Raw genomic sequence first — 14546 nt, forward strand, 5'->3', positions numbered from 1 at the left:
TTCTCTAAATATACTTACAGTAAGTTTAATTTCCATCTAACATAAGGTATGAAACGCAGTTTGGATTTTAGATAGATAAAATGGCATCCAATGATTTTTGCATGACACATGCTCTCCTAAAGCTAATAAAGGCTTTAATCAACTATTAACCAGCAGCTTCAAGAACCAACACTGGAGTAAAACAAAAATATGTGTCATATACCAGGATTACATTCAGTTCAACAGTTAGGGGTTAGCAAGTTTTTTTAATTATATTATTTTAAATAAATGAATACTTTTATTCAGAGTGCTTTAAATTGATCGAAATTGACATTAATTGACATTAAAACTGAAGACTAGAGTAACGGCTGCTGAAAAGTCAGCTTTGCCATTGTATGATAAAATATTATTAATATATTTCACAGTATTACTGTTTTAGCTAATAATATAACATAATGAATATTTCATAATGAAATAATAAGTAGATGTATTTAGCATATTTTACTGTCCATTTTCTTCCCCTCAAATCATCCCGCAGTCCATATTGGACAAATATGTGTGTGGTCAGGGTCAACTGATGAGTGACTGTGACAAAGTAGAAGCCTTAAATATTTAATCCCCAGCTCAACCCTTTTATTGCTGTTTCTGCTTTTCTCTCCATTCATCTCTCTCTCTCTCTCTCTCTCTCTCTCTCAGCTGCTAAGCAGCGGCAGTCGTTATCTGATTTGTTCTGATGATGTGGTGGAAACAGTTTATAATGATCGTGGGGAGATCATTAAGACTAAAGAACGCCGAGTCTTTCTTCTGAACGATGTTCTCATGTGTGCCACCCCCAACCAGCGGTATGACCATTACACATTATCTGCAATTACTGTCAGTCTAAATTGTTTAGCACAGCATCACTCAGAAAACATCTAATCCTGGATATTTAGAGTTAAACCTTCTTCCTCCACACAAATCCCTCCTCCATCTGAGTAAAGCAGTGTTTCTCTCCTCCAGCCCCTCTCAGGATGGTGTGAGTGTGGGAGCTGGAGGTGAAGGTGTTCCCTCAGGACAGCGCTTCCTGCTCAAGTGGAGTGTGCCTTTGAGTTTTGTGGAGGTCGTGGAGTTTGGCTCCAGCGAAGAGATGGGCGACTCCAGATTTCCCCCCTTGCACTCAGGGGATAAAGTCGTCATCAATGCTAAACCTAGTAAGTTCTTGTTATACACACAAAAATATGTATTCAAACACATCTACTCTGCACCAAATTTCAGTAGTTAACTAAAAATCTGTCTGAATCTAGGTGCAAAGAGTTATTTTCAGGTATTACTGGAGGTCAAGGTCAAATGGTGGTTCAGGTTCTGGGTTAAAAACTCAAATTTTTCACATTCAAGCACTTGCTGCCCTTGCGAAATGAAAATATATTTCCCATATATGAATGATCAATATATTAAATGGTTTAACGGTATATTTGAAAATATAAAGAATAATATATTGTGTTAATATATTACAATATATTGAATAATACATAAGGAATTGCCGCCTTTCATTAATTGAAAAATATGTGACAATATATTTACTAATATATCATAATGTATGTAATTTTATATTCAGTGATACACTTCATAATATATAGATGTATACGTGATCAGATATGGGACTGCATGTGTAACACTGCAGATATATGTATTCATGCTACATAATCACAAATATATAGACAAATATATCATGTATTATATTTCTTATATTTTTTAATTATCTACATTATAAATGTTTCATATTTTCAAGCTAGTTGTCAAAAGCACAAGCACAAGCACACCTGCAAGTACTAAAGTATTTAACCAAGAGACTATCACTGTGCTGAGGAGTGCACAACCATTACTATTAAAATATAGTAATTATCGGTAATTATAGTCGTAATAGTCTTTGGCCAATCATCAACTTCACCACAGGTTCTACTCTTCAGGACAATGGTGACCCTAAAAACTCAGACATACCAGAAAATATTTTTAATTAAAATAATAGAGCATTAAACACTAACAGATTTAACAGATTCCCCGTATATTAATATTGAGCCAGACACATTAAACACTTAATTTTAACATTTGCTCTCCTTTAACAGTCAGAAGCAAAGCATGCTGGGAACTAGAAATCTGTTGTAACTCATTCCTTGAATGTGTGTGTGTGTGTGAGAACATGCATTCACATTTATATGGGAACATGTATGTGCAATATATGTACACATTAAAGGATAAAACTTTGTGAATATTACATGTAATGCTATTTTTGTATTCATTTATAAATATTTGGTCAATGCATATATTGCAGTATATTGAAAAATATAAGCACTAGTTTCCTATATATGGAAATTCTGTAATATATCGCATTATATTTTGCATTATATTCCCTTATATTTTTGTTCCGTAAGGGTGGGCCATAAACTACAGAGCTTATGGTCCATCTACTACAGAGATCACCACCAACTGTGTCCTTAAATGAGGCTTTCCAGATGAAATATCGCTGTCGCTGTTGTGTGCTGGAAGTTGTTTTGGATATAAATGTCTGCTTGATTCAAAAATAATCAAACAACTTAACATAGCCAAGTGATTGAAGCAATAGGAGGAAGTGCTCAGAGAGATATCCATTCTGCACCACCCTTAAGCAACAATACACTCGTGTTATTTTTAAACGTGCATGAGCAGAGATGTGACATTTAAAAAACCTCACAATTATTCAGAAAAATACATGGTCAGATTTCTGACACATCCAGATAAAGTTTCCATGGAAAATATGACATTGAAAACACTGGTGTTAGACACTGTTTACTGTGCTTTCCAGACAGTGTCACATCTGACAAAATCGTCATCGAAGTCTGGCTTTTAATGTTAGATCTTAAAAATGAATTATTGATGGAAATATGTCAGGAGAACGGGAAAGACCGAGATAACTAGAGAGAGAGCAAGAGAGATGGGGATAGGGAGAGGAAAAGATAATAGAGAGAACTCAAAAGCTTTCTGCTTAAAGAAGGGATGTTATTCACAACATTTCTCCTCATTATACCTAGCAAAACAGGATTCTTTGAAGTGTTCGCCTAGCTAGCGCTAGTGCTGTGCTAGTCAGCTAGAAGTCAACTGTATTAGTAAATTGCCTGTTTCCTCAGGGATTGTTTTAGAAATTTCTGATGTCTCACCCCCTGCTGTTCCAGCGCATCTGTAAATATGGGTTTTAATGCAATGCATGATGAATATTCATAATGCTGTCCTGATTTACAGAGATGTATTTTGGGGGGATTCTAGCAGCTGCTGTTATAGACTCCAATGCAGAAAACGCAGAATAATAATAAAACAACACTTCAGTGCTTGACCCCTAATGACACAACAATGCTGTTCAAAATCATCTGCCGTTGAGGACGTCTTTCTCTCCTCGGAGGCAGTCTGCTCTGTTTTTGTGGTTTGAAGGAAACGGGTCACACTGACTCATGAAGCTGAACAAAAGAGGAAAGACTGTTTTTCCTGTTTCACTGCGTCTGCTCTATTCAGCACAGCTGAGGTGACAAAAGAAGGGACTCCGGTGGGATTTTTCAAGGCATTATGCAAAAAACCCACACTAGAAGTAATTCAGTTCTGTAATTCTCATCTGAATGCTAGTTTAACTTTCACAGTTTTAGACAGATGAAACGCACCGAACTCTCTGTGCCGTTCCTCTAATGTTGGAAGATAGAAAAATCACTTTTCAGCGTGGTCGAAAAAGACTGGTGTTGTCTCTATGGTTACTGAAAACACATTCTGTGTGCAGGAGCTGCTCTGATTCAAACTAGAGCACTGAATCAAGAGCTCTTGCATTCCCAGCCCCTTTCTTTCTTTATTCTCTCTCGTTTTACTTTTCCTATTCTAATTAACCATGGAGAATAAAGCTGCCAAGAGTGATGTCACTGTTGGAAACTCTGTGAAAAAGTTTCAGAGAAGTTCCAGAGCACCATTTTACATGTATTCATTTTGCAGAAACTTTATTCAAATTGAAAATGTTTAAATGTTCGGTCTAGTTTTCTAGTTAAGTTTATTAGTATGTAAGACTGAATTAAAGGGGTCATATAATGCCATTTTTGTACAAGCTAATATGATTCTTTAGGGTCTAAATTAAAAGTTTGTAATATACTTTAATTAAAAATTCTCATTAGCATTGTAAGTAAACACTCATTTTACCTGGTCAAAAACAGCTCTGTTTTCAGCACGCCGTTTAAGTGCATGTGTCTTTAAATGATAATGAGCTTTGCTCACCCCGCCCCTCTGTTCTGTGGGCGTTTTGCCTCAACAACACACGTGGAGTGTTGCATTGACAACAGTTGAGGGTAACGTTATATTTTGAAGAATGGCAGCGGGAGTCTCTGAGGACACTGTGCAACAGGACGTTTCTGAATGGTTGGTTAACGTAATGTCACTTTGATCTATCTTTGTATATACTGGCAGGGTAGAGTAGTGAGATACGAACGCTATGTGTTTACTGATGTATACGTTAGTTCATTGACAGATTGATGTTACAGCTAATGGTCATGAAAAAAGTTTTTTCGGTAAATGTAGGCTTGTCCGTGATGCGTAACGTTATCTATGCAGTGTTAGGTACAACTGTCAGGGCTGAAGCACTAACATTTTACTGATCTGTTTAAAAAATAACTATGACAGTCATTAGGCACATAAACAACACATACTCAGACAGGAGCTAATACCTTTTTCAATGTTCTCGTCAATAAAGCAGTCTGGTGTGTGAAATTATTCGCGCAAACATGAAAGCATTGCTGTTGATCGTGGGGAATATTCCCTTCGAAAACAAAACTCAACCACTGCGTCTTCAGCGGTTCGGATTTAGGAACATCAAAATGACTGCTGTGTTCCTTATTGCACCCAAGCACAGAACACCACAATCGCTTAGACGCCATTCTGCTCATAGACAGTGCTCCAGCGTATCGACAGTGCTCCAGCGTATCAACAGTGACGCGCGGACTATGATGACAGACAGCTCGCTCACGAGCGAGGGCGGGTCTGTGTTGAAACGCTGCTGTCAATCAACAATCGTGGGAGGGGCGTCGATTTTGTGACGTCACAAAATCGAACGGCTTGATTTGAGAGGAGATTAAACATATAAGGAGATAAAAAAAAAACACTGGATGGATTTTTATCATTTTATGGTGGTTGTGTACAGGCACTGCCAACACACATTTCAGTGCAATCAACTTGTAAAAGTGCATGTACCATTATATGACCCCTTTAAGTGCTGAAGTACCGCCTTAGTCTTTGTCAATGTTATTTTAGAATTATTTATATACTATTATAGTGTTTATTAATATTTTGAATTAGCTTTTATTTTTATATTTTAGTTTAAGTTTAGTAATCTTATCTTCTTAGTTTTTTATATTTTTATATAGCATTGATGTTTTTATTATTAGTCATTTTTTTAAGGTTAAGTTTTTTGTCTAATATTTATTTATTTAAGTTTTATTTAAATTACTGAAAGCAATTTTCAGAAAGGTTTGGTTTTAGTTTACGGTTTTGAACACAAGGAGTTAGTTTTGTCCTCTTTTAGAAAACTTTGACTTTAGGGAGAATAAAACATCCTTTTTCCCCCACACATCTTTAAGCACCTCTTCAAAGGATAAATGTTGTATACTTGCAGAGCCTGACACTTCTGAACAAAAGTAAACACACAAACGCAGCCAAATACGCAGCCTCCCCCTCTCTCTCTCTCTCTCTCTAGCTCTTTATCTTGAAAGAGCAGAGCAGCACAAAGCAGTCTATTGTATGGGACAAAATTTGGGAGATAGTCAGATCCACACAGGACAGTCTTCATGACTCTAATTTGAAGTGTTTAATGATTCGCTGTATAATATCAATCAGTTTCAACTGTAATGCTCAAAGCTAGTAAAGTAGAAAATGGAGCCAAACTAAACAAATAGTACTGTGATGGTGATATTTTATAAGCTGGATAAAATCCTCAGATGATGATCAATACTACTTTGACTTTTAACTTCAATCGGCTGTGTCTCATTTGCAGATAAATTATATATGGGTCCAGGGCAGCTGTACCAGGACCTACAGAACCTGATCCATGACCTGAGTTTGGTGAACCAGATCTCTACCATGATCAGCAGTCTGAAGGGGAACTATCAGGTGAGGTGTTCATTTCACTGTTTTGCTGAAACCAGGATGCACGCAGTTCTTGCCACTTATGTCAATTTAACACACTCACTCTCTCTCTCTCCAGAATGTTAATGGGACAGTTGCTCAGGATTGGGTTTCAGGTCTCCAGCGACTCATTTTAAAGAAAGAGGAGGAGATTCGTGCAGCTGATCGCTGTAGGATACAACTACAGTTACCAGGGAAGCAAGACAAGTATGTGTGACCTCAGCTTGACCCTTAATACAATACCGTCCAAAAGTGTTTACTTTCATGAAAGAAGTCTCTTATATTCACCAAGGCTGCATTTACTTGATTAAAAATACAGTCAAAACAGTAATGATGTGAAATGTTACTACAATTTTTAAATAACTGTTTTCTATTTTAAAATATTTTTATAATGTAATTTGTTTCTTGTGATGGCAAAGCTGAATTTTACTGGGTCCTGATGCCCCAGTATAGTGATGGGGACACTATACTGTCAAAAAGCACCGTTCTTTGGATGAGACATTAAACCGAGGTCCTGACTCTCTGTGGTCATTAAAAATCCCAGGTCCTTCGAAAAAGAGGGGTTTAACCCTGGAATCCTGCCAAATTTGCCCATTGGCCTCTGTCCATCATCATGGCCTCCTAATCATCCCAGTATACTGATTGGCTTTATCACGCAGTATGGCTGCCGTCGCTTCTTCCAGCTGGATGCTGCAATGTGCATCAATGTGGTGGTGGTGAGGAGATTCCCCCCTTCCATTTGAAGTGCTTTGAGTACAGTGAAAAGCGCTATATAAATGTAATGAATTATTATTATTATTATTATTATTATTAAAACATGAAAAAATTATTTAAAATAACAAATGTATTTTAAGTCAAGTCAGATTTATTTATATAGCGCTTTAGATTTAGATTTTCAAACCAGCTTTACAGTGATAAACAGGAAAATAAGGATTCAGTGATGCAAACAGAATTCAATTCTGCTGTAATGCAGCTCTAAAAAGACAATAGTAAACGGTCATTATTCAGTTGAAATCAGTTCAGGGTTGATTCATTTCCATCAATAACTGTGTAAAGCACATCAATTATGAAATGAGTTCAATTCTGCTATAAAGCAGCTCTGGAGTAACAGTGATGTCATCATCCAGCTCAGTTCAGTTAGTGTGACTCATTCAATAGTGTCACTGCAGTCAAATCAGTAATATTGCTGAATATTAAGTTTTAATGTATTTAGTATTCATTGGGATCTATTGGTTTCTGCATTGCTGAATTTATGCATACAAGACAAATTAAAGTATTAATGTTTTTAATAGTGTTCATTATCATGTGCATATGTTAATTTTAGGGGGCATTTTTATTACTATTATTATTATTATTATTATTATTAATTAGGGTGCACAAATATGCCAAAACAGATTTATTTAGGCTGCTTAATTCACTTCTTAAAACCGTGGAACTCAGGCTTTTAAATGATCAAACTTCCATGTCTCATGTGACTTTGTGGTTTAAGAATGACCTCAAATCCCTAATCAGACCCCCAAAGAAATATTGTGCTGTTATTATCCTCCTCCTGTGGATCAGAGGCTTTGTAGTGTGCAGTTGTCACAAACATACGCACACACCGATTATTTGTCACTGTATGCTTGGATTTTAGTGTCTGGATTATAGGAGTATCTTTAGACTCCCAGCTGTCAAACTAATCTCTCTGATAACATAAATCTCTCTCACACACTGTGACTGCTGGAAAATGTATGCAGTTGACCTTTTTTTTTGGAGTTTGTGGTGGGAGTGGTCTGGATTACATGACCTCACTCTTATGCTTCTGGTCTTTATCTATTATTTATATCTACACTATGAAGTTGTGTAGACAGTTAAAAAGACTCTTCGAAAGTCATAGAAATATAAATTCATTGCCAATTTAAAAATATGGAAAAGTTATAAATTCTGTGTTCTGTTGATTTAGTATTGAAACTGGCCAACTGTTAAATCATATCCTTCAATGTTACCTTATAAACCAGAAGGGACCCTGTCTGTTTCTCCAGCTGCCTGACCAGCTGAATCCATGCTGAGATATTTAGACTACCCAGGAGATTTGTATACCGCCTAATACATGTCCTGTGAATCTAGACAAACATGTATTGTTTCTATTGTGAAAGCTTTTCCTGAGAAAAATCGGAACTTTGTTTGTGATTTTTCACTTTTCAGGTACGGTAGACCCACGTTCTTCACTGCGGTCTTTAACACTTTCAGTCCATCCATCAAGCAAGCTTGGATCAGTAATCTGCAGATGGCTAAATTGGCTCTACGTACGTGTCATTTCCTGTCTCCGTATTCTGTCTTTGTCTTTTACTCTTCTATAATTAGAGATCTAGGGCTTAAAAGCCCTAAAAACTGCTTCAAAAACGTCTGAAAATACATTTAAACATATCTTAATATGATGTTCTCAACATATTTTCTAAATAAACGTGTTCGTAAAATATTTAAAAAATTGTGCCATCTGGATGCATATTGTTCAGCGTGTGAATCATCGCTCAGCCGAGCCAGAACTGAAAGTTCAGTACAGACAAATGGATTATAATACTGGCAACTGGAGGACACATATGGGAATATCATTGGTTTGTAAAATCTGAGGAATGCTTCACTAATGTAATGTTTTTGTACAGAGGAAGACAACATCCAAGGCTGGTTTTGTGCTGAAGATGATGGTAATCAAATGAGGAAGCAGAACCATCCTCTCTTACTCAGACAGATGGCTGTGGTCATGTCCAAACTACAGGAGTTCAAGGTGACACACAATGTCTACACTATCATTATTGCTCATAATAACAAAAATGGTTTAAATGAAACCAATGTGTATTTGTGTTAGGTGGAGTGTGCAGTTCACAACCCAGAGCCTCACGTGAACACTGACAGCACTGCGGATCTGCCTGTTATGGGTCATGGATGTGTGTGGGTGAGTTGGGAGACAATTTACAGTTTAAACATCAAATTCTTGTATATTAAATCAGTCCAGCTTCCTTATTAGAGTCCACTATGGAGCAAATATGTCAGTCTTGTGTGTGTGTATATGTTTGTTGCCAAATTGTACTTGACCTGAAAGTTTTTTTCAATCATTTTTAAAGAAGTTTTGAAGTCTAAAAGCATCATTAAACACTGTTCTGTGTGGGCAGTGAGAGTGCAAGGTTGCATTAGAGGCTTTTATGCTGTAGGTTTTTGTATAAAAGGTCGTAAAACATTCCCTTTTCTAAGATGCGTAAGAGCCTACAGTGATGAGCTGCACTCCTTTAAGTGTCCCATCAATCTGAGAATTTTATTTTGTCTCTGGAAAAAGCCTCAGACTTTAGTACTCATATCAGTTTTGTTTAGCAGTTCAGCAGGACAATGAATAGTTTTTACTGGGGTGTAGATTCTGAAATCAACTTCTCTTTCTTTTCAGGTGGCCAGCTGCACCAATCACATGGGTCAGGTCTCCATTGTGGCGTTGCAGAACTCAAATCCCAAAGTGACAGAGTGTTTTAATGTGGAGTCGCGTATTCTCTGCATGACGTTTGTGCCTCTGGATGAGCCCGTGGAAAACGGAGAGGGAAAGCCTGAGGATCGGAAAGCCAATGACACACCGACTGTGTGCTTGGGCATGGAGGAAGGCAGGTGTGTACATCATCCAAAACATCCACAAACACCATATAGATGAAGAGGAGGTGTGATGCCCCCCGTTGTCTTGTGATGCTCAGTCTATTAACCTGATAAAATTATGTTTTCTTTTTAGTATATCTGTGTATAAGAGCAGCCAGCGCGCTAAGAAGGTTCGTCTGCAGCACTTCTTCTCCCCTGATAAGTCCAGCGTCACGTGTCTAGTGTACAAGAGTGGGTGTCTGTATGCAGGCCTGGTCAGCGGTTCTCTGGTCGTCTTCTCCAGGGCAGATGGTAAGGAGTTTCTTTCTGCTGTGATTGCTGTATGAATCTTGATAAGGGGTATGAATGGCGAAAATTTGGTTGAATGCTTTTTTTTTTTTTTTTGGCATTAGGAAAAGTAAAAAAAAACAGTATGGGTTGCTGGTGTGCTTCTTGACTAGCTTAACCAGCAAGGCTTTCTTGATCAACCAGCCAAAGCTAAGTTTTCAGCATGGCTATGCCATTAAATAACCAGAAAATAATAAACCAGCCTTCAGAATTCATGCTGATATAAGTTGGTGTCAGCGGGGAGTGCTCTGGAAAGTTCTCAAGGAAAGCGAGACGTTTAAAAATATTTTACCCCATCTCTCATTAATTCTTTCCACAGCTGTTTTTCTCTCTGGAAAGCTCATATTCCATTTCACTCTCACTCCAGTTTTCTGCTGCCAGAGACACAGATATTTAATAAATATTTTTGGCTTACTGTGTAATACTCTTTGTAATGATGCTGTTGTTTTAGGATTAGCCATATATCTTACAATGAACAGTGTTTTTTTATATATAAAAAATGATATATATATGATTTTGAGTGTGATCTAACTTTTATACAACACTATTAAACTAGAAGTTAATATTGAGTAATTTGCATTATTCATAATTCATTATTGCCCATTACTTTTGTTCTATTGAAAAAAAAAAAAGAAAGTTGCTGCCTTAAACATCCAAGTTGATTATACTTAAAATGTAAGTCATTTCAACTTAAATTTAATTAAATTGACTTAAAAAATAGTTGAATCTTGTATAACTGTGTGATAACTTATGTTGTCCAAATGAGGTTAACACTGTTGGAACACATGTATTATTACAGTATATACAGTATATAATGTTGAAAAGTTGGTATTTTTAAAAATAAATTAACTTTTATTCAGCAGCCGCATTACAGTAAATTGATCAAAAGTGACGGTAAAGACATTTTCTTATAATGTTACATTACAAAACATTTATATTTCAAATAAATGCTGTTCCTTTGAACTTTCTGTTAATCAAAGAATCCTAAAAAAAAAATCGGTTTCCACAAAAAATATTAAGCAACTGCTTAAGCAATATTAAAACTGTTTTCAACATTGACAATAAGGAGAAATGTTTCTTGAACACCAAATCAGCATGTATAAAAACTGCTAATTTGTACAAAAATACTGCATATAAAAATAGTTAGTGTGCTTTTTGGTGTGCTCTTTAACATTCACGTAATGTAATACTTAATGTTTAGTAATACTCACAGGATGAGTCATTTCGGAAATGCAGCACAGTTTCAGATGAACACAGTTACACAATGATATTTTCGTCCGGCAGTAGCATTATCAGATTATGAAGGTTGTGTTTTGAATTAAACTATGTCTTTGTTTACATTTTACTAATTCAGCTGAATACAGAATGACTAGGCATTTGATCAGTAAAATGTATGTCCTCATTAAAACACTTCTTTCCCTCTTACATCACTTCTCATCACAAGTGTATTTGAATCAGAGCAAGAGACAGAGCGGGAATGCTGTGTAGGCGCTGGTGTTATGTAACTCTCTTGAGGCAAACAAGCTGAATAAAGATCCACTCAAATACGCTGGAGGGTGGGATGATACAGGCAGAAACAGATGCTGGCTATCAGTGATTTGTGGAGATTATTATGGGTCAATGTAAATGTTATCAAACATGTTTAATATTACTGTTTTACTGTATTACTTTTTGATCAAATAAATGTCGGCTTTGTGAGAATTTTCTTTTAAAAACGTAAAAAAAAACACCCACAAACTTTTAAATGATAGTGTCACATTGCACAGCGACTGTTGCCACTTTTCTTCCATCTGTCTTTAATAAAAATTATTTAACTTATAAATATCCTATGTGTTAATTGATTGCCATTATTTTATCCATTGTATATTTACACTTCAGTCTACTGCATTAAAAGCAGCATGTGCTGCTGAATCAGCTTACTTTGGATGTCAGAATGTGTCTCAAAATAAAGAGGTTCACAGGTACCAGCTCCAAAAAAAGATGATCCAACACAATTTTGATGGAAAAGTGGTACTGGTATTTCCACTGTGAGAGGAGTTCTGATTGTCAGGTCTCTCTTCAGTCGTGCCTTTGTGAATTAAACAAACACTCAACACGCCTCCATTCTGCTCTCTGAATGCTGTGAGGTCATTATATTTCTGCAGGAAACCCACTCACACAGTGTGGGTGAGGAACACAGGATGTAGTATCTGCCCTACCCTTTGTGTGTCAAACATCACTGTAACCTTTAACCTGATTTCTTTCTCACACAAAATCTCTCACATTCAATGTTCACAAGCCCTTATCTTCTCTTTGCATTTATAAACAGTAATATCTGAGATTCAGATTGTTTTCATGTCTTTTCTCGCCCTCACAGACGGTTCCTGGGTCGAGTCAGGGGCCCGTGTGCTGAAGTTGGGAGTGTTGCCGGTTAAAGCCCTGCTGGTGGTGGGTGAACACGTCTGGGCCTCATCAGGAGGGCAGATCTTCATCATCAGCACGCAGACACACACTGTGGAGGTAGTACAGCAATTTACACACACATTTCTGCACACCTGTTTTGATCAGCATTTCTACTTAGACGACCAAGTTTTTGTTCAGCAAACAGTGGCACAGTCTATCCTTTTCTTACTATATAATCCAAATATCTGTAGGACCTCATTCTGTTAGGCATATTTTACTGGAAACACCACTCAAAAAAAGTCAACATAAGAAAAAGGTTCTGAATGGCAATAGGGCTATTATTTGCTTATTTAAAGATATGTGTGGGTGTATATTTTTGTGACCTAAAGCTGTGATGCTACTAACAGATATGCAGTTTATCTTATGAGAGAGAGAACTCTTTCTTTCTTCATTCACTCTCACAGTGCATGGGGACAGAGAGGCCTGCTGTGATCTCAGAATATTAAAGCCATGTCTTCTCTGTCCTACACGCAGACACTGACACACTGACCTGTTATCCAGCCAACATCACTAAGCTCATTAGCCTTCAACAGCTCTGCTTACTGTCAAATGACTGGCTCAAATGGAAGAGAGTGAGGGACGAATATGTGCGAGGTGTGCTGGAAAGAATGCAATTAGAAAGTGAAATTTCAGATCATCTTTAATGAGATGAAAAGCACAGATTTTGATATGCAGAAATTCATCTTTAATGAGATGAAAAGCACAGATTTTGATATGCAGAAATGCATGAGCCAGATTGTTTCTCTTTTTTTCCAGTCTAATAATGTTGTGGTTCTGATGTGCTTGTGGGATTTGCATTCCACAAACCCTGTTAAATTTCCCATTGCAGTTCCCTGTTAATTTGTTTGCTCCAGCAAATACGTCAAGCTGTAGTTAGTATATGAGAATCTAAATGTCGTCCTGAAGTGGGTCAGATCAGAATCAGCTTTTCCTTCTCTGGACCTTCTTTTGGGTTACCTCATTCGTCAGATGAGTAGGTTACACAGGCAGACTTTTCCAAAAATGAAGCCAAGCAAAGTCAGACCAGTGTTTTCCAGCCCAGTCCAGAATCTGGTGTATAAAAGTATGTTTGAGTTTAGATGCTTATTTATTTATAAAAAACTGTGTGTATGTGTGTTGACAGCGTCAGTTTGAAGCCCATCAAGAAGAGGGAATGATCGTGTCCCATATGGTGGTGGCCGGTGTGGGGATCTGGATATCCTTTAGCAGTGGCTCCACTCTCCGACTCTTCCACACTGAAACTCTCGACCACCTGCAAGACATCAACATAACCACAGCCGTCAACAACATACTCCCAGGTATAGTACGATATGTCAACACAAAAACTCACCCATAACAGATGGTGCTGTAAATATTCACCTATACATATTCCAAGTGTAACGGAGGCCGGCTAGTAAGAGTTGTGTGGGTAAACCTCACTCCCCTGGCCTTGAGGCGCACTATCAACTGACGCTAGTGGCTGATGTCTTTAGCATCCTTGTAAGCGCAGCCATCCCCCATGCCGGAAACACCGGTTCAAATCCTGCTCGGTGCGATGCGAGTAGTTGCCCCTCCGGTTCTTAGGTGCCGTGACCCAGATGGGAGTGAGGTTTAGGGGGGGTGATTGTAACGGAGGCCAGTTAGTAAAGGTTGCGCAGGCAAACCTCCCTCCCCTGGCCTCAAGAGGCGCACTAGCGACTGACACTAGAATCTGTGGTCTTTAGTGTCCTTGTTAGCACGCCCGCCTCCCATGCCGGAAACCTTGGTTTAAATCCCACGTGGTGTGAGTAGAACAGGAGGGGTTACACAAGGTCTTAAAGAGATAGTTCACCTTAAAATGAAAATTCTGTCATCATTTACTCACCCTCATGTCGTTTCAAACCCATAAGACTTTTGTTCATCTTCAGAACTCAAATGAAGATAGATTTTTAAAGAAATCTAAGTGATTTCTGTCTTTCCATTTGAAGGTCTTTCACCCAAAACTCACACCTCAAAATATTCATAAATGACAGCAGTGCCGTAACTTAAAGGTACAATATGTAACTTTTTTT

General features: G+C 37.5%; 1 protein-coding gene across 4 annotated transcripts in view; it reads left to right on the forward strand.

Annotated features, from left to right (window-relative positions):
* The window catches only part of arhgef10 (Rho guanine nucleotide exchange factor (GEF) 10), a 51017-nt gene that overhangs the window by 23624 nt on the left and 12847 nt on the right, over positions 1-14546 (forward strand). For all 4 annotated transcript variants that reach the window (XM_084392947.1, XM_084392946.1, XM_084392949.1 and 1 more), the window contains 11 exons: positions 676-821; positions 979-1169; positions 6005-6120; positions 6215-6342; positions 8320-8420; positions 8778-8899; positions 8981-9067; positions 9551-9762; positions 9881-10038; positions 12431-12573; positions 13640-13814. In XM_084392947.1, coding sequence (XP_084249073.1) covers positions 676-821; positions 979-1169; positions 6005-6120; positions 6215-6342; positions 8320-8420; positions 8778-8899; positions 8981-9067; positions 9551-9762; positions 9881-10038; positions 12431-12573; positions 13640-13814 — 1579 coding nt within the window. The remainder of the gene's footprint in view (positions 1-675; positions 822-978; positions 1170-6004; positions 6121-6214; positions 6343-8319; positions 8421-8777; positions 8900-8980; positions 9068-9550; positions 9763-9880; positions 10039-12430; positions 12574-13639; positions 13815-14546) is intronic.

This window comes from Rutilus rutilus, assembly GCF_951802725.1.
Source record: "Rutilus rutilus genome assembly, chromosome: 21".
Taxonomy (NCBI): domain Eukaryota; kingdom Metazoa; phylum Chordata; class Actinopteri; order Cypriniformes; family Leuciscidae; genus Rutilus; species Rutilus rutilus.